The sequence below is a fragment of the Sipha flava genome, unplaced genomic scaffold (assembly GCF_003268045.1).
Source record: "Sipha flava isolate LNK unplaced genomic scaffold, YSA_version1 65_pilon_pilon, whole genome shotgun sequence".
NCBI lineage: Eukaryota > Metazoa > Arthropoda > Insecta > Hemiptera > Aphididae > Sipha > Sipha flava.
Genome location: NW_020273605.1, coordinates 625,034 through 650,709, shown reverse-complemented (window position 1 = coordinate 650,709; position 25,676 = coordinate 625,034). Strand labels below are relative to the sequence as shown.

Below are 25,676 nucleotides of genomic sequence, written 5' to 3'. Positions count from 1 at the left end.
CGCGCGCAAGGGTCGCGTGTTGTTCTGCTTTCCGCCAGGTCTTCGACTGCTCGCACAACTATCGGTGTACAAAGTAAGTACAATACCAGACCACCCTGCCCACCCTTCTCCGTCCACGAGGTGCGCGTGAGCATTTGTATTATTTATTAATATAACGCTCAACGTTAACTACCATTGCTGCGTCGTGGTCGTCGTCGTGTAATCAATACGAGCGATCGCAAACTCGTTTCGTACGCCGGTCATTGTATTATTTTCCTGTTATCTTTATTACGCGCGCGAGAACCTCTTCGTCGTCGTCATCGTCATCATCGTCAGCACACACTACTGCATCACACGCAAATCGCGTAAATCGCGTTAAAACTGGTTGCAGCTAAAGTCGTCTGGTACGCGCGTGGTAGTTTTCGAGATTCCTCGTCCTTCGGGAGCACGTCCGCAGTCGCTGCTTTTCAACAGATCGTTGTCGCGCGCGTCATCCGCGTTTCTTCGACGCTCGCGACAACAATACGCGTAGTGTTAAATTCGCGCTGCGAACGCCGCACGTGTTCGTTTACAGTTTCGTTCGGAAAAAGCGCGTCGAAACCGGCTGCGAGTCCAGACGAATATTGACTAATTGCTCTAGCGAAAATTTACTGAAAAACGCGCGAACATCGTTCCTCGTTGTATTACAACATGATAATATCGTAAAACGTTCGTTCGTATATCATAATAAAACTATATACGCGTACACATATACACACATATTGTTGTTATGTTAAACAGTTCGCTATACTCCTATTGTATCCCACGATCTTCCCGCTAACCGCCGAGCTCGAACCCGTCGGAAATTGCCATGCAATATTCGTCCTTATCCTCGAACATGTATTACATCGCGCTTGTAGTGCATACTGTTCATATATTCATACACAGTTGAATCCTCTTGTCCGTCGCGGGTTTTTATCACCACCGTCGGGACGAAAACTCTCGCCTACTTGTGTACATGTGTATGCGTTTAAACGTATATATTATGTATGCAATATATTATGCATATATTATATATATATGTGTATAGTCACGGAGATGTATTGTGTTGCTTACAGAAGAGTTTCCGCGGTCCTTCCCCACCCTCGGACCCCCTTGAGAGTCCTTTGGGTCCAACGATTTACCCTTTCGCGCATTGTAACCCCACCGCCGGACCCTGCAACGTGCAGCCGCAATCGGAGAACGCCATTATATAAAATGGTCCGTCGCGACATCGCTCCGACGCAGTGCATATGTACGTCATCATCATCATCATAGTATAACCCGCGTGTAACACAATCCTCGGCCGGCTGCCATGTTGGACTCGTTACGGCCATTTTATTTGCAGACTTATAGAATTACAATTTGTTTTTTTGTTTTCGTTTAATAAATTGGTTCTACGTCCCCGTCACCCCGACGGGTTTGAAATGGGCGTCCGAATGGAACGAAATGGCTGCTGTCATAGCTCGAGTCGATCGGCGTGCTACATATTACCGATAACTTTAACGAACTGCGATTCAAGCGATTGTAAACATTAACATACATGTTTATGATCCCATCTCTGTCTATCAATTGTTGGAATCAGGTTGGCCTTTACTTTTACCGACATTTTTGAAATGGTCAACTATGTAGCAGTTTAAATCGATCTTCATTCTATATATACCGATGCGTACTGCTATTATTTTAATGAATTTTGTTTCGGTATTTATCGTATTCCATCTTCAGCATATATTAGGTATTCGAAAATACCGGTCACCATTTATCTTCACGAGACAAATTATCACCGAGATAATATTTCCGTTCGCTTTGTACTAGAAACTCTAAGACCGTGTACCTATTTGTATTCAATTGTTTTCCATTTACACATTTTCCCGCAGCTCAAAATTGGTCGTTTTAACATCGTGACACAATATTATACGGTCAAAACGACGTCGTACGGTCACACGACTTAATAATACTGCAGTGAATATAATATCTGCTTCAGCTGATGCAATGTGATTTGTAAACACCTATTTCCATTATATTTATATAGACCAAATATTATAACACAGCAATCATGTCCACGCACTAATCACCAAACTATTGCTTTTACTCGTTATTGCATATTTTTTTCTACTACTACTACTACTACTACTACCAGTAATACGCGAAACGAATTAAAAACTATGTAATTTATTTTTGGACAACACATTTTATCGGTATTGTAGCTTTTTATAATTTCGGGACATAAACATAGTTATGTAGAAATGTTGTGATATATTATATTTTGAAATATTATACCGATGAGTGGACAGAATAATTAATTAAAAATAAAAAATGTGTAAATAGATTCTCTCTCTCTCTCTCTCTCTCTCTCTCTCTCTCTCTCTCTCTCAATACCTAATATGATATTGTGACAAATTCTATAAATGAATGAAGAAGATAATTATACGATTTAAAAAATTTAACTCGAAAAAATACGCATAGATAATGTGTGTATAGAACAAAAGCGTTTTAAATTAAAGCGGTTAATAAAATTAATATCTATCAGACGCGGCTGAACACGAAAACAAAAAAATAATTACATGGTTCCGATTTGGCCACTCGCGTATGGTTTGTTCGTTTTTATGACGTATGGTCTTATTTTAAAGGATAGATGACGTTAGTTAATCTGCAAACCTACGCGTATACGTTCGTTACAGTGAAATAATGTGTTGAGTATAATTATTTTCATCTTGTTTAACTCGGTCCTGTTTCCTATTCTGTGAATACAGGCGACTGTATTGTACTCGCGTATCGCTGACCATTCCGCAATAGCGGCAATACGTGATATTATATTAATTATTTCACGGCGGATGTGTACACTAAACACGTACGCGTACAATAAGTTGTAAAAGTATACAGTTTTAGAAGAAGAAAACTCGCGTGTAAAATATGAGATAGGTACGTTGCGAAAACCGCGCGTAGTTTTCTTTTCGGTGCTGCTAATTGGTTTTTTTTTTTTTTTTGTCGGTCAACGGGAAAATAGTAATTTTAACTCTACGATCGTAATAAATAACGTGTACCATTACGCTTGTTTTAGTGTACGGAAGAAAATGAAAATAAAATAAAAGGAAACCGTCTTTTACGCAATAGCCCGCGCGCGTGTATCGCGTTTCGTTTCTCACGGGGCGCGTTCATTTCCAAATCCATTTTTTTCCCTCGGTCAACCCACGGGTCGCGCAGTACGGATTCGCATAAAATGGCCGCTCGCGTGCACGCACACACGCATGTGTCTGCACGTATTCTACGGTACGCCAGTGCATATTCCAAGGATTTTTATCTACCGCCCAAACACACTGAAAAGTTTGTTTTATGAAATTTATTTGGATTACAATACTTACCCCCTCCCCAAATAAATTGCATATTGATATTTTAGCATTTTGATCATCACGTGGTAAAATATTAAAAAAAATAAAAAAATATTATCGAGTTTGGGTCGTACTGCCCGTTAGAATAATACCTGCGGTACGCACTAGGAGTTAGAGCTCAAGAGGACTGTCATCCGTCGCGTTTTTCCCGCACCGTATTATCGTGTAAAGCTACACGCACATGTACGCGTTAAGTACGCTTCAGTCCACCGCTGTCAAAACGGCCGTCGTCATCGTCGCCGTCCTCTCGCAATTTATCTGATCCGACTCGCGGTCCGCGGTGTATATAATGAACGGTGTTTTCGCACGACCGACCGCTCGATGAAGGATATCAGTTGGACGTCATCTGTATATATATATATATGTGTACGGCATACACACCGCTGCGACTGCGTTCATTTTAAAGCTAGGAATTATCACGCTGCCATTATTTTTATTATTACCGAGCACTCCCCGGGACCACTGACGGCGGCAGTAATTTTTCCGCCCTCCCGTCCCGTTAATCGCCACCGTCGAAAAGTCGTCGCGTGTTATCCGGCACTATCCGAACGCTGGGTCGCCAGAGTTGTACGGACGGACCCGGTTCCGACACGATACGACTTTTAGGCCCACCGAACGGCGACGGGGTGAGGAGCAGACACGTAAATGTGTCGGGCTCGTCAGGACTTATATCGCCACGGGGAGAAAACGGCTTCAATCTAGACTTCAAAGTTTCGTATCCATTTCATGTCTCTTGTTTCGTTCTAACCGTCTCTTGCCTGTAGGTGTTTGTTTCATCGATGTACGGTTAGACTTTACCCGCTAAACAATCTGATATCGAATGTAGTTATATTGTTATCTCGTTTCCGACAGTTCGTTATACGTCTAGGTTTCCCACAGGAATATGTATTGTGCACTTTATTTATATTTGTGTTTACGTATAATCTCCCGGGGTACAGTCGGAACTGAAGTGTACACGAAAAACATTCGATGGCATGGGTCCATATTCAACGGAAAAAAACCCCGAAAAAATGCTGTCATCTGCACGTCCTGCTATAAAAGTATTACGATACCGTGATGCGTGTACAGTCACGTATAATTGTATCGCAGTATAATTGTCGGTTCTTTCCGAAAAACATTTCTCGTATTCTCGCAATAATTCGCTGTACGATCCGGTTTCTCGTTGTTCGCCAATAATAATTCATCATCGTGGCTTCTTCGTTTTTCACATAACGTGTTCGTTACACTGAATAACGTTGTAGACTCGAGCACAATATGTAAAGCAGTAGGAGGCTGATGTGAACGGTTCGTCTCGGAGCGCGAAGAATAGTTGCATAGTACCCGTGCGTGTAGCCATTATACGTACTATATCGCGTATTATTATAATAACGCGCGGATGAAAGTTCCCTTTTGCTTTCACCATCCTATAGAATTCGTCGCCAAACGTATAGAGTCGAGTGTGTTGTGTACGTGATGCATAGAAAAAAAACCGCTCAAATCGGCGTGCGTGAAAAAAAAAACAAAACCTAAAAAATCCGAGGCATATATTTTTCAAAATTGTCGACACTCGGTACGCGGTGCAGTTATATTTGTAATAATTACGATCGCGCCGCTCAGACTTTCGAAATTCTCTTCTCTTGCTCCCATCACCACGACGACACTCTAGCGCAGCAACACACTATACGTATACGTATATGTATACATACTGTTCGTATGAGAGAGAGAGAAAGACTAGACGAGCTCGTAATTACTTTTCGTCATTTTTTCTCTTTTTTCTCTTTTTTTTCTCTCTCTCTTTTTTGTCTCTGATCCTGCTGCTTCTCCGCTCGTTCATTACACATGACGCGAGTACTTATCACACGCACTCGCACACCCCGACCGACTCTTGTAAAGCAGTGCGTGCGCGTACACCCCCTGCCACCCCTAGAGTATATATTATGTAACTGCTCTATACATAAATATATGCGCACACGCATACGTGCACCTCTCTTCGGGATGGTAGAGTGTAGCCGTATATACCCCTTTTCACCACCCCGGTGTACCCGGACTACCCGGACGCGGGTGTGTAATATATTATACGAGGAACAAAAATTACCGTCGTCGTCGTCGTCACATATCCTATACACCGTTCATTAAAGTGTGAAGCATTGTTACGCGCGACACCCCTGGATAGAGAAAGGCGTCGGAGCCGCCGCCGCACCACCGTTTGTGCTCAGTGCAATTCATTTCGCACGGCCCTCTCGACTGCGCGTCGTGTGTATGCGTGTACACAAACTGCGGTGGTGGCTACGGCACGACATTGATCTATTGCCGTAAGAGTTTTTTTTTTCTTTTTCCTTCTTCTCTTTTGCCCGTTTTCGTCGCCACCGTCATCGTCCCGGTCGGTTTCCTCGAAACCTATACACGTAAACTACGTCTACGCAACACCTCCTCTCATCCACCGCCCCCGTTTCCCGTCCTGTTGCCTCCTATTCTTCTCTTGTGTACACTGTCCGTTATCCTTCTCCCTCGCCCACGCCACTTCGTGTAATTAATTACGAAACGTCGAACGAATTCGTGCGGCGTGACGGATTACGCATCGTACAGCACTTCGCGAGGTCTCTACCAGGTCGTCGGCGGTACGCTTTTACATTTTGAGTTCGGTGTGCATGGAGTACTGGCAGACGAAAACGTAACTCCTGTGTACTGCTATGGGCCGAGTGCCGCAGCAGATTTTTCCCGACACGATAACAATACAATATTTATTATGCGTTCATACTTTTGAACGGTTTGGGTACTCCTCGCGAGTAATATTGCAAACGGTATTGAAAACACAGTGTGAACAGCAGTGCACAGTAACCATGGTTCAATTCCTACGAACGTCTGTATGCGTATACGAAACAAACTCGATATCCCTGGACGTTTTAGGGGAACAATAATGTGTCGTATATGCCAGGGGCAGCCAAACGGTCGATCGCGAACGATTTTAGAGTCGATCATGTTAGAATTTATTTTTAGGCCACGAGCACGCAAATTAATCGTGGTGGTTATGAACAAATTTTCGATAAGTTTTATCTGTATATTATATTATTTTTAGTAATTAGTAATTAGTTTATAATACTTTATGTATGTTTATATACACTTTAAGCAAGTATGTTTCTTAATTATTATAATTATTTAATAATAAAAAAAATTTTCCAAGAAAGTCGATCTTCGAAGGTGAAGTATAATTTTAGTAGATCGTGGCCAAAAAAATTTTGGCCGCCTCTGGTACACGTCGATCAAATCGAACGCATAGACACGAGAATACAACTCGCATTAAGGTAACACTCGAAATAACGCACAAGTTTCCGTAAAGGTCGGGTCACACGACCGCCACAGAAGCCCCTTTGTTTTCATGTCCTCTCCTTTTTCTAAACTCGCTTAACCTAATCAAACATAATTATCGCTTACATGCTAGTGGTGAATGGCATCGATCGTTTTACAATCGTTTTCTTATATCCTAAAATGTTCTATTAACCGTTACCCTACTGCGAACGGTAATTTTTGTATGAAGCTTGTACTTCCTGTGACCTGAATTCTATATTATTGATATTACCAAATACTACAAAAAATGTGAAATAGTCACCACGACACTCCAACGAATACACATTCCCCGAGGGGAAAGGAAAAAATATCTAAGGAAAATAATACCTATATCGCTTCTACGATGCTGTTCACAATATTATATATCTAAAAGAATATATTTACATATTTATATATATGTTTACAACCGCACGCGGTGTGTGATTGTACCAACGTTTCAGCTGTTTTTCTGTGGTCGGTGCACCTGATCCATACGCGCAGTACTTAAGTACACATTATTATACGTATTATATAATTGTTTGTTATAACATAATATGCGGATTTACGCAAGAGGCGATCGGTAATCGTATAGGATGTTTCCTCGGTTTTTCCATATCGCTTACACAGGAAAACAGGACCGGTCGCAATCCGATGTATGTAAACAGAAACATGGACTGACTCGTGTCGTCATGTAATTGTTTGTACCGCGACACCTTGTAAATTATTTGCGTTAACTGTTTTCAACCGTATTTTATTTTAATTAGCTAATGAACTTGATATTTATATATATATATATATATACATAAGTCTATATCATCCACGCAGTGTTAGACCCAATCACTTAGCGATATCTAAATTTCGTTTAGTCGTGTTAATTATAATTAACAAATATATTTACAAGACAATAAAGAAAACAACACTTACTCGGAGGTTCCCGCTTCAGCAGTGGGCGTGCACGTATGTACACACATATATTCTTTTAACAAACTTTGTCGCGGATGAACTCCGTATATTCGATCGTTAAAATACTGATCTAGCTTCGGTATTGCAGTCGACTTATATTGAGAACGGTGCGTACTTCCGGGTTAGTGAAAAACTCGCGGGTTCGTTTTTCGTGATTTTTATGCAATTTAACCATTTAGTGTTAACAACTCGTTAAGCCCGCGAGCTGCTCTTTCGACTTCAATTTTCTCTCTGATAACAATATAATAGTATGTACGTGTATCGCAGTGTATGTGTACCGAATAATTATTTCGCACACTTTTATTCGTTGGCAAACATCACGCTCCGGTTTCGATCGTTGAAAACAAAACTTTTTTTTATACAGATACAATCATCGAACTTTTAGAATTAAATTAATAATATTGGTCCGTGTTGATTTGGTATTTTTTTAATTTTTTTTTTTTTTTTTTTTTGCTGCGTACACACGTCCACTAACTATCTGTTAATCTAAAAAGCTTTTTGTTATTTACACAAATACGCATATAGAACGATAATCGGCTTAAAATATACTAAAAAATCGTGGAAAACCGAACTGAAATAACTTAGTTGCAAGTGCGTACATGTCCATCGTTACATTAGAAAAGTTAAGAACTTGGATTAATTCTCATAAAAGCTGTTACAATGTTTGAATCGCGTAATACGTTGCGCAGAAATAATATAATAACAATAAAAACCGTAAAACGTTTTGTACAAGCCATACATGTATGTATTTATTTATTTATCCATCTATCTCAAACTCACTATATTTTTCTCTCCTAGGAGACCAACTCTACACACAAAAATTCATATGTACATACGAATTTGTAGAGAGAGAGAAAGAGAGAAAAAGAGTAAGAGAGACCAATGAACATGTTTGTAATCCTGATAGTTATTTTTCGTTGTACACTTTTATGCACTACATTAATCATACACCACCGTAATTACGTTTGCAGTAGTAACCGCAAAAATGTGGTTTACTTTTTTCTACCGTTAATCATATTTGCATACACCGTATATACTAACTCGATATGTACTCTATTAAAGTACATTTAACCGGATGAACGTTTATTTCGTTTTCATTATTATTCGATATTTGCGAAATGAAATATTGCTGTGTATTCTCTTGTTCCGCGGTAGGTATATAATACATACGTATGAACGTATGTACATATAATGTTTTTCTGCTGCAGTTTGAATAAAAAACACGTTTAACTAGATTGGAATTATTTACGACCAAATCTGTTGCATTTTTTTCCCCATCCCGTAGTTTTGGGTTCAAACTTTTCGAGTTATATTTTGCGCACACAATCTATAATTCGTGTGTAAATTAAATTTTACAATGTATTATCGTGTATTTTTCTGTTGTCCGTCGTGCAATAACGATTACGGTTGTACCGGACGAATGATTTCTGTTACAGGTCACCGCAATACATGTTACACAGGTATACGGTGACGTCATGGTTATCGCGTGTTAACCTAACCGAGCGAAAGGTCCGTACCCCAGTACCACCAAATTGTATATACAACACGAAAATTTTTCTATCGATTGTTATTTCATTTGTAGAGATTTGTAATCGTCATTTGAACATTTGTACACCTCCCGAAAAAATTGAATTTCCCGAGTTTTAGGAGGTGTACAAATGTTCAAATGACGGATTACAAATGTATACAAATGAAATAACAATCGATTGGATAATTTTGGAGTTGTATTTACAATTTGGTGGTACTGGGGTGACGGACCTCCGAGCTAAGCGTACGCGTACGCAGCGTATTATTATATGGTGTTCGTTGGAATGAATTAATTTCCCCTTGGAAATCGCGTCCGGGCGAATTCGATTGATATACATTTGAATAGCAATCAGCGCGAGCAACACTGCGTTGGGCACATAAATAATATATATGTATAGGTATACGAAGTATCTACATCTTCACGGGTTCGTCGCGCATATACACGTGTGTTCGTTTCAAGTAATTGATGCTGACAATGAGACGGTACATGCGCGACGCGGTTGCCTGCGAATTTATAGCAGTAATTCGACGGATAAAATTACATTTGGCGCGCGCGAGGATTACGAATAATAGATGAAAAAACCGACGTCGCGTATTGACGTGTGACTGCTCGTAGTACCCCTTTCACCGCCGCGACTGTATATTTGCAGCGACGTTGTCTGTCGCGCTCGCGGTTTACCATATTAACTTATCTATCTATCATACGCATACACGTGTGTATACGTATGAACGGTGTACAGTCACAATAATAGTAATGATATACCTTAGTGGAAAACCGTGTAACCTACCGACATCCATCAAACCTGCGAGGCGCGCCGAAACCCGTTTACCTGTGAAACAACCCCTGCAGAGAACCTCTCGTGGGACGCGACGGTGTTGCGCGCATATAGATTTGTACGCATAATGTTCAATGGCGGTACAATGTTATACGTATAAAATTATAATACGCTACGCGCACAGGTTAGGATATCATATTTTATAATTATCTATTATTCGTGTATGTTGCATAATACGCGTTGGAGTTTTCGTGTTACGATAACGATAATATTATCGTTATCGTGTACCTGAGTGTACGGTGCACGGGAAACGCGATCCGTGATGATTTCAAATGGTACAAATAACTTTTAATGGACCGAGTTCGTTTGGATTCGATAAGCGAAGAATTCGAGGTCGTTTTGCACAATCAAGTGCGGTGCACAAATAGCTTTGGACGATGTGATCCCGAAGACTTGACGTGGTTTAATGCATCGATGGCTCGTACCGTATAAATAGTAGTTTGTGTGCCCGCGAGTCTTGTATTATTGCACATCACATTATATTGTATTATATTTTTTTTTTATCACACTAATTAGATACGTGTGTAAGTTTGATGTATGTTTAGTGTTTTTATTTTTATTTTATTTTTTTATTTCGCAACCATATTTGTGATATCGAATGTTTTTACGAACGTGTACACCGCGATTAATCTACCGTACGTAATATCATGTAGTTTCACATATTATTTTTTAACTAGCTACTTGTATCCGTACTTAATATACCTACTAATTACCATAAACACCGACCTCTTTGCGCGCGACCAATGAAATAAATAAACAATTACACGTGTACATTTGTACAGCGTCTCTCGCACAGCTAATTGATGCACCTAACTGCAAACATCGACAAACATTAAACATAATATACTTATCTATACATCTATGTGAGGTCCACATTATTCCTTGAGCGATTTGCTTAACAGGTTTTAGGTTTTTAATCGTTTTCCGCCACTGCCTTATCTCTCTACGTTATATATATATATACTTTTTTTTTATTCACCGCAAATCCATTGTATCAAATACAGTCGACGTTTGTTAACTCGAAGTTTAAGGGGGAAAAAAATTCGACTTTCTAAAAATCCATCATCAATCAAAAACTTATAAAAGTATGTTTTATAAAGTATTTTATTCAAATTTCATTTATTATAAGTTTTTTAAAGTATGATTCTGTAATAGAGTTTTTTTTGCGAGTTGCCGAGTTTTCTTTTTAGATTTTTAAAATCACATTTTTTTTTTTTTTTTTTTTATTATTATTACTATTATTATAGACGTATATAACGTACTCACTAAAATTCTAAAATCTTTGGGCTATTTCTTATTTTTTCTTTACGCTTATTTCAATAATTTTAAGCGAACTCATTTGTTTTGGAAGTGATAATGTTGTTAATTTTATTTTTTTAGCCGTAATAATGCGCGTTAGCACCGCACTAATATAACAAGACAATATAGCACACGGGGTACCACCGCATCCGTCTCCTACTTCGTACTGTTCGTTGTCGGTAAGGTTTGGCGTAGGGGTGGAAACTCGTGTGCGGGGCAGGTATTCGATATAACATTGTGCGAGTATTTGCCATATATATTTATATATATATATATATAATAGCGTCGTAATGGCTGACAGTTGACGACTTGTGAGTCTCGCTCACCCTCTCTATCGACCCACTCCTCTCTCTCCATCACTCGCTCGCACACGCACTTGGACTGCGCCTCCGTGGTCGTTGCGGCCTAGTGAAATCTGACACTGACAGTGATTCATATTGTTGTTCCCTCGCCCGATGGAAACGAACCACCACCACCTTCCCCGCACATATCCGTTTATACGCGCATACCGTACATGCCTCTGCGCACGGCCGATTCGTCGTGTACACTGCGGCGCTCCGTCATCATATTTAATCAGCTTTTGTGCTTGGTTGGCCTCTTTTTGTCCGCGCGTACATTCGTTTCTCCACTCCTTTCCGCGTAACTCCTTATCGCACCGCGTGGAAGCAAAACTTTTTTCCGGCCGAACAGTTTCACCCTACTCCTCACCCCCATTTTTCTTCCGCTCGTAACGATTTAGCGCTATGTCAAACATTACGAACTCACGCGGTGCACAAGTCATGGCGTATTAATACTTCATAAAGTAAACATCGTGTTCCCGCGCAATATTTAAACGTGTGCGGTACAAATGATACGACGAGTAAAAAATAATTACATGAATAAACGCGTTCGTAGGTAAATCAGCGGATCCAAACGAAGAACGGTTATGTATCTTATGAACGATACGTTTTAAAAACGTGCCAAAAGTGTAGAGAAGTCTCCGCTAATTCAAAACGATTTAATCCTTACTTGAACTCATTTATGGGGGTTTTCTTTTTTTATATTACTTCTTGAAACATATTTTATCCGTATCGATTCGAATCCAATCGCGTTCGTGTGGCAATAAAACTGCACATCCCCGCCGCAGTTCGTATATAAGAAAAACAAACGTAATAGTACATATATATATATATTAAGTGTAAATCGACTCGTGCGCCCGTACAATGCAGTCGATCGGAAAAGCGATTGTCTTCCGTTTTTACGTCGTTGGACTCTTGACGAGCGTGTATGCGTCCCACGTACATATGTGGGTTTAGTACAGTAGTACCTATACTGCGTATATAATGATAGAAGACATCCACTGCGATTTTCCACGGGCGCTGAACCTGAACAACGGCACGCAGAATAATGCGCACACCATTGTTGTGTTCAAAACTTTTTTGTCGAATACGGGGATGCGCGCGCGCCTTTTGTTTTTCGCGGCGTTTGTTTAAAATAAATATAAAGTAGTCGTATAATAATAATAAGTAAAATGCTAAACACTTTTTAAAAGATGTCGGAATGTCTTGCAGGCGTGCAAAACGTCTGCTGGCGGCGCGGGGGTTACTCCGGAACATTCGGTATTCTTTTGTGCGCGAAAAGTGGTGAGCGCTGCGACCCCCACCGAGACAAAAAACGTGTACACAAACAGGTGTGCGTGTGTGTATGTGTGTATGTGTGTGTGTGTGTGTGTGTGTGTGTGTGTGTGTGCAATATCTGCCGGGTGCGAAAAGTGTAGGCGCGCGTGGAACGTTTTTCCGCAGCTATTATTGCCCGGAAAAGGAGAGAGAGAGAGAGTATTATTGTTTCGGAATCCGTGCACTGCAATAATGAATATCGCACGTTAAACGTGCATTTGTATTAATATTGTTTTCGCCAAAAAGAGAACGTGAATCGTAATGTAAGATCGCGCCGCGGTTTGTATTGAATTATTTTCCGTCTATCTAACGATGACATTAACGCGAAGCCTATTATTCACCTAATACGAATATTTCCCTAGGCCATCGGCTCTCCGAACACGTCTTCGGAACGGTGTCCGCCAGCCGTATCGCGTTTTAAACGCGTAGACCGTTTGCGGGGAAAAAATGTGAACCTCTTCTGGAACGCGAATCTCCGATCTCCGGGGCAACGTGTACATAACACGCACTGGCCATCGTCACGTATCGCGTAACGCGTGTGTCGTGCGCGCGTTCGTGTTTGAAAAACAATAATTAAGGAGGTTGACCGATGTTATAACAACATAATAACGAGAGGAAAGAGGAACGATAGTGCGGCAATCGTCATCATACGTCGATCGATACGGTGCCACGGCGCAAAAAACACGTCTAATGAACGTTTGTGTACACGAGTGCACGCGATAAAGCACAACGAGCCTCGCGCGCGAACCGTTTCCGTTGCTAACGAGCGGTATGAGCAACTCATTATCGCGCCGTACGCGTAAGTAAATATTATAATGATAATACAACTCTACTCGCGTTTTGTCTTATAAGAGCGATCTAATGGTAATTCAAAACGTAAGCCACGTGTAGATCAATACGCGTTCAAGTCTCCGCGCTGTACGCACGCGAATGATATTCAATTAATACGGTGTTTATGCGCGCGTGATCCGTACATATTCGCGTGATATATCTTTGCGAAAACGAACGATTCGTGCACGACGAGGACGATTTGATGTGTACGCGGCGGGATAACGCACAACCCGATGGGGTCGTCGTGAGCAATGCGCAGTAATTTTTCTCGATCGCTAACATCGGTACGAATACGCGTACGTCACGGTACTACGTATCGAAAACTCCCGTACAATTGCGTCTATCGCGTGAAAAATAAATAAATAAAGATAAACGGAGACCGGACGGGGCGGGTACGGTATTATAAACGTTTTGCTTTTCTACGGGGGAAATATTTATCGATCGTGTTGAAAACGGATCAGTATTTTACGCGCGCGCACATCGTTTTTGCGTGTTGTGCGTATTTATTGCACGCACGAGGGTCGGTATCGATTGAAAGCTCTCTGCTGTGATTGTTTCTGAGCGAGAATTAAAATTAAAAAAAAAATAATAATAATAAATAGCGGATTGGCACCGCTGCGTCTCGATGAGGACAATATGCGAACGTATACATTATGCACCTGCTATTCACGCGTGACGTACGAGCAATCATATACACGTGTATGCACTCGCGCACGTTTACGTACAGTCGTAGTGCGGTGAAAAGCCCCCGTTCGATGCTGCGCGCGTAGAGATCCGACGACCCTCTTCGTTTTCGCACTTAATCAACGCCAGTTTTTCCTAGGGTTCCCGTCCCTCCGCGCTCTCCTCGACTCCATCGCCGTCGTCTCTTTCTTCTCGCGCTAAATAGCATGGCCGCCATTCTGTCCTGAGACCCCTACGCGCCGCAACCAACGAACCCCTCCACATCGCGTTGCGCTCGCCATTTCCCAATGCGCCGCTGCCATTATATTTCGTGCGATGCGTTTCACGTTTACACGTGCATGCGCGCGCGTTATTCCTGCGGTGACGACACCCTCTTTGGCGAAGCGATCACCGTCATCACAAAGGGTGGTAACCGGACGTGACCGCCCATCGTAACCACCTCCACCATCGTCGTGACCGTAGATATAATATACTCGACCGCGGTCAAAATACCTATTAATGGGAATACCTATTCAAGTACAAGCTGCCAATCGCCTCTTGCGGTCCCCTTTCCGGGAGTTATGGCGAATGGGAAACAAATATCATGTTTATGTATTTACTTATTTTTTTTTTTTGTCCTCTCCAAGTCCGAAGGGGGACATTTGATACGGACACCGAGTTTCACAGGTTTCCCCGAGTCTGCCGCGTCGTTGTGCTGTGTACGAGTACATAAACTTATATCGCGTTATGTCACGCATAAAGTACTCGATACAACGATGACTAAACCCTCTCCTATCGTCAGGTATAGGGTATCGTTTTTTGCACGCAAATACAATACAAAAACATGTGTCATTTGCACCGATTCCGTACAAATATGTACATGTGTAACACCACCCTTCCTCCCCATCGTCCCCGGTCACGGACTATAAGTATGTTCCTACCGACCGACCACCTATTTCGGTTATCTTACCCATCGCATACGGCATCCGACTGGGCCGATCATTTTTCCAAACAACAAATGCACTTAATACGAGAATTGCATTTAAGCTATATACCATCAAAGCGTACGAGCTGAAAAAGCTTTTTTTTTTCACGCGGGTAATTGCAGTAGCGTAAGTTATTCCCGTCGATTTATCACTATCAAGTGGACGCGCGCGATCGCAACAGTACGATACATAAAATCTGCAGTACTATCGACTAAAGCCGTACCGAGCCATTTTTTATCCTGAGGCAGAACTGAAGCAACGCGCCCCCTTGGTTGTAGAGTTGTCACACTCACAGCTTTTAGTATATATAATTCGATTCGAAAAAATCTGAAAAATTGTAATCAGTTTTCTAGCAAAACAAGAAATAACATTTCTTAAAATTATTTAACTATTTAATATTTTTGCAACCCTCAGCTTCAGGTGCCCAAGGCAAGTGCTTAGCTCGCCTCACCCTAGTTACACGGCTCTGCTATCGACCCCGTTCGACTCGTATTATCACCTATTCGCTGTCGAGCCAGCGCTTTTGGAAACACTGTTTTATAACACTGTTTATATACCTGTTCCACTCATGTTGTTGCGTTCAAGTGCACTACACAACGGTGATCAGAAATCTGATTCCAGGTGCTTGATGTCGCGCAGAATAGATGCGTATAAAAACGATAATAACGCTGCACACATTATGCGTCCGTTCGACTACGCGACAATCATGTTATTTTTTTTTTCTTCTCCCGTTAAACCGATATCGAAATTCATTCGTCATCACCGTGTGTGCGTGCGTATGCGTGCGTGTGTGTGTGTGTGTGTGTGTGTGTGTGTGTGTGTGTGTTCAGTGTGCATTTTTATTTCGATCTCCAATGTCAAACGCGATGCGCGTCACACCGTATCGGTTCGCCCATGACGCGCTCGACAATAAGTCTGTAATGTAGACGCGCATACATTATAAAAGTGAGAAGCATAAAAAAACGTATGGTCCAAATCGATTCGTTATGACCGCCGAGCCGAGAATCTTTCGCTTGCGTCCGCGTACACGATGACCGGACACATTCTTTCACTTAATACGTACGTATAAGCCTTCTTCGTACCACATGTATATATTTATAACGTCAGCATGTAAGTATGTATATATATATATATATATATATACGTGCGGGCGCATTATATTTATAAAATATGAGACGATACGAAAACGATATTCGAAACTCTCGTGTAAATAGCTGGGCAACAATATCATGCATACGACTGTGTGATACGACAATAATAAAAGTTTGAACATATTTTTTTTCCTACCCGTACGTACTAGTTATTGTTTATTGGTTATTCGATGGTTATTCGATGGTCATCGCGCACCGCACCCTCTTTATAAAGTTCAGTACTAACAAAAAAGTTTTTCATTTCTGGAAACTAAATTAAAAACACCTGGACAAAGAATGGAAACTATATTTACACAATCGTTTTGTATTTATAAGTATACCCCTCGAAGTGTTACGAGTATGTAGTATACGGTGTATAGACAATAATGATGCGTAAAGAAAAAAGTTAAACACTCTTTGGGATTTATAATACGGTTTATAAATGTAAACACATACTTTCTTACCGTTTTTTTTTATTTTTTTTTTATCGGTACAATATTTATTGTTGTATCTGAAATCCGTCGACTGCTCGTATTTTCACTCGAACCGGATGTCGTTGATGATGCGCAAAAAAACGCGATTGTCGGTATGTTGCTACCAGGGAATAAAGAGTAAATAGAGATAAAAGCTCGACGGGAGACGGCGTTCGCTGCAGAATCATGATTACGGTTAGAAATCTGTTGCCATAATGAAATGATCATCATAAAACAATAATTGTATAGCGAAAATGATGTTCACGTGAGCGTTCACTGAATGAAACATGGGGTGCGCGGACGGATAAGGTACAATAGAGAACGTAAGTTGTCGCCGCGGAATCCCTCGAGTGCGCGCATTTATCCGTCTGTTTCCCTATGCATTTCTATAATATCGTCTAGTTGTCAGCGAAAACAACGTCGTGCATACACACACACACACACACACACACACACACACACACATCCGGTGTTGGTTTTGTCTATTTATACGTTATCGTACACACCGATGTGTACCTGTGTGCGATTCCAACGCTGCGTATTAATCGAATCGCCCGAATAATAGAATACAATGCGTATCTACGTGTACACGCGCGAGACACGGTGTCCGAGAGAGTTCTAAAATACAACACAATGTTTCGCGTGCACCGTAAATTTGCTTTAGTTTACAATTTGCTTTCTGAAAATAACGCAACATGGGCGAAACGCGTGGAAATCGTGTGCGATCAACTTCTGACGATTCGGTGGCAAATACTAGAGATTTTATCAAGATCAACCTATAGGCATTTTATGATAGGTGGACGTTAAAAGAGAAAAAGAAAAAATTTGAAAACTTTTCGTTACAGCTACCTACATTATGGATCCTTTCCGGTTGTGCCACGTTAATGTTTAATACTTCCACGGTACTATTATATTATATTCGTATCGCAGTGAACAGAAATTATCTAATACAAAATAATATGCAGTGTGAATACGTATAACACCTGTAGAAAGGACAAGCTACGAGAATATAGGCCAGTGATGGGCAACTAACGGCCCGCATACTTTTTTTATCTGACCCGTGTTACATTTTGGAATTACTTCGTAAAATTGTGTATCGTTTATCGGTTTATTTGATTACGTTAATCGTGAAACGTAGATAATATACTCGATCCATTATTGAACTGCTGCTGAATTATTTTAACGTTTAAGTATAATACAATACATTTTCTTTACTATTATATTTTTTTTACATATTATTTTTATATCGACATAGCTAACATAGCTATAGGTATTAGGTTAAGTATTGTATAGGTCCAAGTTTAGCGTAAGTTAAGGTAAAGTTTAGCGATATAAAATAAATTCTAATTGCCAATTTTAAAGAAGTTTTATAAATTGGTTCTATTGTTATTTTCAGTCGTCCGTCCTTGACAGAGACGATGGGTCGGCAACCTGCTGCTGCCGAACCGTATGTGGCTCTTTAGGATACGCCTCGATGTCGAGATTTATTTTCTTAATATAGAAAAGTCGTACGAACGATTCTTTGAACTTGATGGTTTTGTAATTTAAAAAAATTAAAAAAAAAAATCAAATAATAGCTTTATCCTACAAAAAACGTTGCCAACATCTGATACACGGACGTATGCAGTATTATCACGTACGGGGTGCATATTACGGCATCGTTATGTGTGCTTGTTTAATTATAATAATTACACACCCTTACTCCGTCGTACCGCGACTACTGTTTATAATGTTATGCACGCGCGTATGTGTAAACCGTAACTAACCTCGCAAACTATTGTTTCAGATTCCGGATAGACAATACGGACCACATAATCGACGTGAACAAAGGCAACATGCCTTTCGAATACGACCAAGTGAACATCGTGTGTCCCGTGTACGCTCCGGGGACGCACGAGTCGGACGCGGAAAAATACATAATTTACAACGTGAGTGTGTTAATCCTATTGTATGCGCGATACCAATACGTTACCGTTATTGTTTCCGTCGCTGATGTCGATCGATCGCGACGGGGACCCTGCGCGATCGTAGTATCATTGCACGTTTACCAGCCGCGGTACGCTTTCGCCGCGAACCGACCGCGAGAACGTTTCGTTCAGCCGGTGGCACGGTGTTCTCTTGAGAAACACGTTGAACGCGTTTTAAACATTTTTAAATATTATTATGATTTCGACCGGGGTCGCAAAAAAATACACGCGTTTCGCGCAAGAAGAAAGTGATCCCCTCCTCTGGGTGCCGCTGACAAGTACGGCGTACTCGATCGTCGTAATTTCTCAAGTTCATCCGTACGTACCACGTATGTAACTGTAGTCGATTGCCGTTCGTTCGATGTTTCGGATAGTAGGACCCTTTTTGCCTTAAGACCTTTGACCCTGGCGAGGGAGGCGAGGCACGCGTCGGCCGACTGGTGAATGTGGCATTAACAGCGGCCCGGGGGTACGCTGTGGCGTATAACTTTTCGGCTTTTTCAAACTCGCCGGGATAATTGACGGCGGACCTGGCTTTATAGTAGTTGCACAATGCCCCCGCGATTCAACACAAGTTTTTGTTTACCGGCAGTGAACTGCAGCACCAGCAGCACTGATGAGTTGTATTTATATTCATTATAGTTTTTCTCTTTGCTTTTTTTGTCCGTCTCTTTCTCTCTCTCTCTCTCTCTCTCTCTCTCTCACTCTCCGTATCTCCGTCCATCTCTCCGTCAAAAATACCATTATACTCGACGTGAATAAAAAGCTGCGTCCAACAAAAACGTCGCAGCACAATAGTGCCCCGCGTCAGGATCCGTTTCGAATAACCTCGCAGACAGTTAAGCGCTGTATGCAAACGATTTTCGAACACGTCTGCCAAAAAAGAGAAGAACGCCCATTCCCTTGCGCCCCGTCAATTTTTACGCGTAACAGAGAAAACGTTTTTCCGCCCTGCCTGCGCAACAATACGAATTATATATTATATACGCGTCTTACGCGTTTAAACCGATCGTTGTCGTATCGGATTAAATTCGGTCGTACACGTATCACGATTGTGGTTTTATACGCCGACAGAATTCGTTGTACAATCATTGAGTACATGTCGCACGTGGTGGCATCGGAAATAGTATCGTTCACATATTGTACCCGCGCGCTCGCTCTGCACATCGCAATGCAACGCTGTACGGATTTATTATCTTTTAAGACGCATCTCGTCACTTGTATTATATTAACACGCGGTATGATGTTGTTTCAGGTGTCCAAGGAGGAATACGATATGTGCCGAATCACTAATCCCAATCCTCGGATCATAGCGTACTGCGACAAGCCGTACAAACTGATGTACGTCACCATAACGTTCAGGTCGTTCACGCCTCAACCGGGCGGACTCGAATTTCAGCCGGGACAGGACTACTATTTCATCTGTAAGTACCCATTCATTCACTTATATATGTGTACGTGTTCGTATGTTTATATATTATCATATTATGCGTATATATAAACATAAAATGTGTAAGTGTACCCGTTGCAACTGTATCGTGTCGAATCTTAACGAGCGACTATATAATAATGATATGTGATCGAATTCCTTTTTAGAATCGTGAACGAAAGTTTTCATTATTTATTTTTATTGAAATATCCATTGCATAACGTGTATATAAACGTGTCCGCGTGCTGTTGTGGCTATATTTACACGTAACCAAAATTTAAGTCTGAAAAACGTGTTCAATATTTAACTTAAAGATTAGAATTCCTTCCATTTTTTTTTAATTTTGGGAGAACTTATGTCTAGAACGACTAGTTCGATTATTTTTTTTCCGAAAAGAAGATACGTTTTTATTTAAACGTCCTCTCTTGTTCTAGAATACACTTTTCCGCCAACATTATTCGTTGTATTTTTAGTACATATCTACACGGCGAACTGTGCGGAGCAGTGAGTGGCGCACGCGAGCCACGTCATTCTTAAAAGCTTTTACTGGTCGTAAAACAAAGATCTGCGGGGAGAAGAGATGACGATAAAGTCGTCGGCGTGTAATGACGCCGCGTATAGGCTGCTGCCGTTTTATTACCGACCAGTGGCGAACAGAATACGGTCGTACGAATCAATAGCAATAGAGCTCGCGGCTTAATGATGACCGTTTTCGAGTCGCACTCGAACGATCGTGGTTATTTAAACGAAACGGTCTCTTCGTATTTTTTTTTATTTTTATTTTATTGCTTTGCGACGAGGGAAGTTTAACGCGTCTCGAAGCTTGCTTTACTGTCTCCGGATACCCATCAATGCGTGCAGTAAATGTTTCGTCGCGAAGCGCGTAAAGGACCAGCCACCCGTCGCAACCCCTCTACAGAGTGTATATGTGTAATCGCCGACGTTTATCGGGACGAGTCGTAAGGGGAAAAGACTGGCCGCGAAAATCCGCGTTGGAGGAGGCGAGCGAACCTCGCGGTCTTATACTCACGATACTAAGTGACGATAGGACGCGCGGTATCTCCTGTTCACCGCGTAACAGAATCTTGTATGTGTACACGAACAGTCAAGTGACGATTCGTGTAATCTGAAGAGGTAAAAAAATATTTCGATCCATCGGTGATTCGGTTTGTCTAGAGCAGAAGTATAAACAACAAAATATATTACGTTTGAAGAGACCAAAAATACGATTCTGCCTATCGGTGTTCGACCATATCACGTTTGTATTTTCCATGTAGCGATACACGCGTATATTAAAATTCGACATGCGATTTCTTACGTCACTATCACAATTTCTCCGTCCAGAGGTTATGTATACATTACACGTACCCATTGATTAGTCAATAATCCGTAAAGTTAAAAAAATGTATAACTTATTTTAAGGAGTGATTATTTTTCTTGTGTCTTGTACAGAGTATACATTCATTCAGCATGAAGCTGAAATGTGCCACCATCGTTACCACGCTATACTTTTTGTTACAATCGTACTCAGATATGCCTCATCGCAATCGGTTCCGACCGTGTATATTAATTAAAAAATAATATAATAATAATAAAACCTCCTTTTCGTTACGTTTTATTTTATTTTTTTCAATTGATATAGTGCGAAATAATTGCACGCATTTCCCTCTACGCACAAAAATGCAATTATATTTTACATTTAGTATCTACGGTGTATTTATAATATATACGAACGTATATGTATGGTTATACGGTCTTAATCAAATCGCTCGTGTTTTCAGCCACTTCGTCCAAGGATGACATCCACCGCAGAATCGGCGGTCGCTGCTCTACTAACAACATGAAAGTTGTGTTCAAGGTGTGCTGCAGACCAGAAGACCAACAGAACAATCAGAGTGAGTACATATGCGCATACCTACGACACTGTGTTTATCAGGGATGGGCAACTGGTGGCCCACGAACGGTTTTCATCTGACCCGCGTTACCTATCAAAATTGAATACACTTACGTTGGAGAAAAAAAAACTACGCGACAACATGTCGAGATAACGTGTATTTATTAATTTTAATATGTACCTATTTGACTCACATCATTAACGGAACGTTGATATCAATCCTCATCCGCTATCGAACTAATTTACATCTGGTGACTAATACCGTATAGTGTACTAGTTCCATCGCACAGCAGTATTGGCCATCGTGTTGTATATGTTGTGTATCTCGGTTGTAATCTTGTAATTTTCACTCTCCGACCAGCTAGATTGCAAATATCTTAAAACCGGCCCAATAGTAACTTCCGAAGTTATCCGTCTCTGCCGTAAAACAACGCAACGACGCGTTGACTAATGTCGTGATCCCGTCATGTGTTAAGATCGTAATGATAAATACCGTCCGTTTTTTCGCAGACCTGGCCACCAGACCGCCGCAAAACCCGGGCATGGGCGGCAACACACAGCGACTTCCAGGTCCGGTCAGCACGCACGGATATCCGGCCCGACCGCCGTCCGTGTACTCGCCGTCGTCCTCGCAACAACCGCCGTCGGTCGGCAAACAGCCTCCGTTCGGCGCAACCGGAACGTCCCTGCAGAACAAACCGTCTCACAAAAAATCATGTAAGTTTAACTAATGTATTCTTAACGGTAACGGTTTCGACGTGCCCGCACCATCGGACCCTGTAAAATAAACCGTTCCACATTGCGAACGAATCAATACGTTCGCGGTGTGCACTTTCGTTTTGCCCGTTTCTAGAGAATACCGCGAGCATCTTAGACGAAAATCGGGAAGGGTACAAGGATATTTAACAATGTTAACTCTATTCTTCCCCTCCTTACTAATCGTCGAATCATCCTCTTCGACATTTCAATAATATTCTGCTAGAATTGTTTTGGAATAATTTTAGCGCGTTCGGTTTTTTCTCCTTTAAATCTGTATGCCGTTTTATTTTATTCAATTGTTTCGTAGGATGTGTAGTTCTCCGTACTTTCGATCACGTGCGCTCGCAAACGCATCAAAACGATTTTAATGTTATACCGTACCGTGAGAATAGTCTCCAAGCCCTTCTAACGCGTTGCAATTTTGCCTGTTTGTCCCACAGCCGAATACGACAAGCATCCCAACGAAGTGGTCAAGAACGAAGAGCTCACGTACAACGGTTCCAGCGCGACCCGCAGCAGCTCAACGATGATGTTTGCAATTCTAGTCCTCGCGGCCACCGCAGTCCAGTTGTTGGCGTCACGGCGATAGGCCGTCACACCGTCACACTATCGCCGAGCACACATACGAACACGATTTCACTCGCGTACACATATTTATATCTTCGTGTGCGTATATGTATATTATACTTAAGTACATCTATGTATGCTGTAGGCATTTCACGCCGTGTCCGGATACGATAAAACATTTCGATCGCAGCATGACATTATTACTACGTATTGATCAAATAACACACTGTGTACATACCTAAATGGCGTTTTTATTTTACTATATACGAATACGATATTATTATATACCCGTGTACATATAAATATATATTATTATTATTATTATTATTATTATAAACAACCGCCACCGATGATAGTAATAATAATCGTAATATATCCTCCTATAAACCCCATCCCCCTCCCCCGAGCAATTCTTATTGTTATTATTATTATTATCATCATCTTTATTATTATTATTATATTACTATCATTATTATTATTATTATTATTATCATTATTATTATAATTATTACTAGTATTATTTGTATATATATATATTGGCATGTGTGTGTATGTGTGTACGACATTTTATTACGAGCGAATAACTGAGAACGACGGGGGGTGTGGTTTTTATTTTTATCGTTTTTAACAACATTTTTAAGACCTGGCGAAGACCGATGGTCGTTCCCGTCCGCCCGCGAAACGATTCGTTTTTATTATTTCAAACCCGTGCCGCGTATTCCGCGGAAGACCGTAAATGTTTACGCTCACGGCGGATGCGGTACGAACAATGTCATATATCGGTGTGTATACTATCACTTTCGAAGGGTTTGACCCGTTTATAATAAATAAATACACACCGGTTAGCTAGATCGGTATGAATTCCTTTAGAAAATGAAACCCGCGGCGATCTTTCGTCGGTCCGTATTCTTGTGACGTTCGAACAGAGAAAACGTTCTAAGACCGCCATCGTAGCCATCGTTTCCAACTATAGGTTCGCGATGTTTGCCACCGTCCGAGCACGTGCTCTTGGGTGCAAGTAAACGGGAACGAAAACAATAGAAATAAAATTAAAAAAAATCAAAAAACCGCGTCGTCCGAAAAACTACACTACGTCACACGGATAACACGCATTCCCCTCTGGCCGCCGCCGCCGCCGCCGCCGCCACCTTTCGTCGTTGAGTACAGTAACCATATGACATTTATTCGTATACATGTACACACACACACACACACACAAATATATATATATATATATATATGTATTTATATGTATTCATACATATGTATTATATATTGACGTGTATATTCCGTAGAGAACTAAATTTAAATTTAAAAAAATAAGTAAATAAAAAAATATTAAAATTAAATAATAATAATCAAATATAATAATTTGTGTGTATATTATACCGCATAAATGAACGCGAAATTATTATAAATCGGGTACCTATATTCTCGTTCTAATCGGCTACTTGTAATTTAATTTCTGTGATCGTTAATTTTTAACACGTTTTAGGCACTTTTGACCATATAATCTATGTAAATGTATAAATTTAGTTTCTTCTTATAATTACCCTGATGTATGTGTATATGAATTATACTGTGCATGTACGACTATTTTAATCTTCATGGCTGGATTTCGTCTGAAACGTAAAGTACGAAAAATTACACACGCCATAATAATGTTTTACTTGCCATCCGTTGTTTGATTATTTTTTATTCGATCATATATATATATATATATATATATATATATATATATATACGATTATTGATAGTATCTATGTATAAAAATATACATGTACTACGTATTTCTTTCTTTCTTTTCCTTTATTTATTTAAATATATATATATATATATATATATATTTTTTTTTTTTTTTTTAATGATTCTATTACGTTTGTGTGAAAATAGTTTTATATATTATATACAAATATGAATATATATATATATATATAAAGGAAAAATATTATTTTGTAAAATCGTATATTGTGTAAATAATAACATTAACTATATTACTACATATTAT

General features: G+C 40.6%; 1 protein-coding gene across 1 annotated transcript in view; it reads left to right on the top strand.

The window, feature by feature from the left end:
- Positions 1 to 24,092, top strand: part of LOC112691666 (ephrin-B1) — a 221,762-nt gene extending 197,670 nt beyond the window's left edge. The window contains exons 2-6 of the mRNA XM_025566012.1: positions 18,839 to 18,980; positions 20,275 to 20,443; positions 22,230 to 22,343; positions 22,853 to 23,059; positions 23,542 to 24,092. Of these exons, the coding sequence (XP_025421797.1) occupies positions 18,839 to 18,980; positions 20,275 to 20,443; positions 22,230 to 22,343; positions 22,853 to 23,059; positions 23,542 to 23,690 (781 nt within the window). The 3' untranslated portion in view covers positions 23,691 to 24,092. The remainder of the gene's footprint in view (positions 1 to 18,838; positions 18,981 to 20,274; positions 20,444 to 22,229; positions 22,344 to 22,852; positions 23,060 to 23,541) is intronic.
- The last annotated feature ends 1,584 nt before the right edge of the window (positions 24,093 to 25,676 follow it).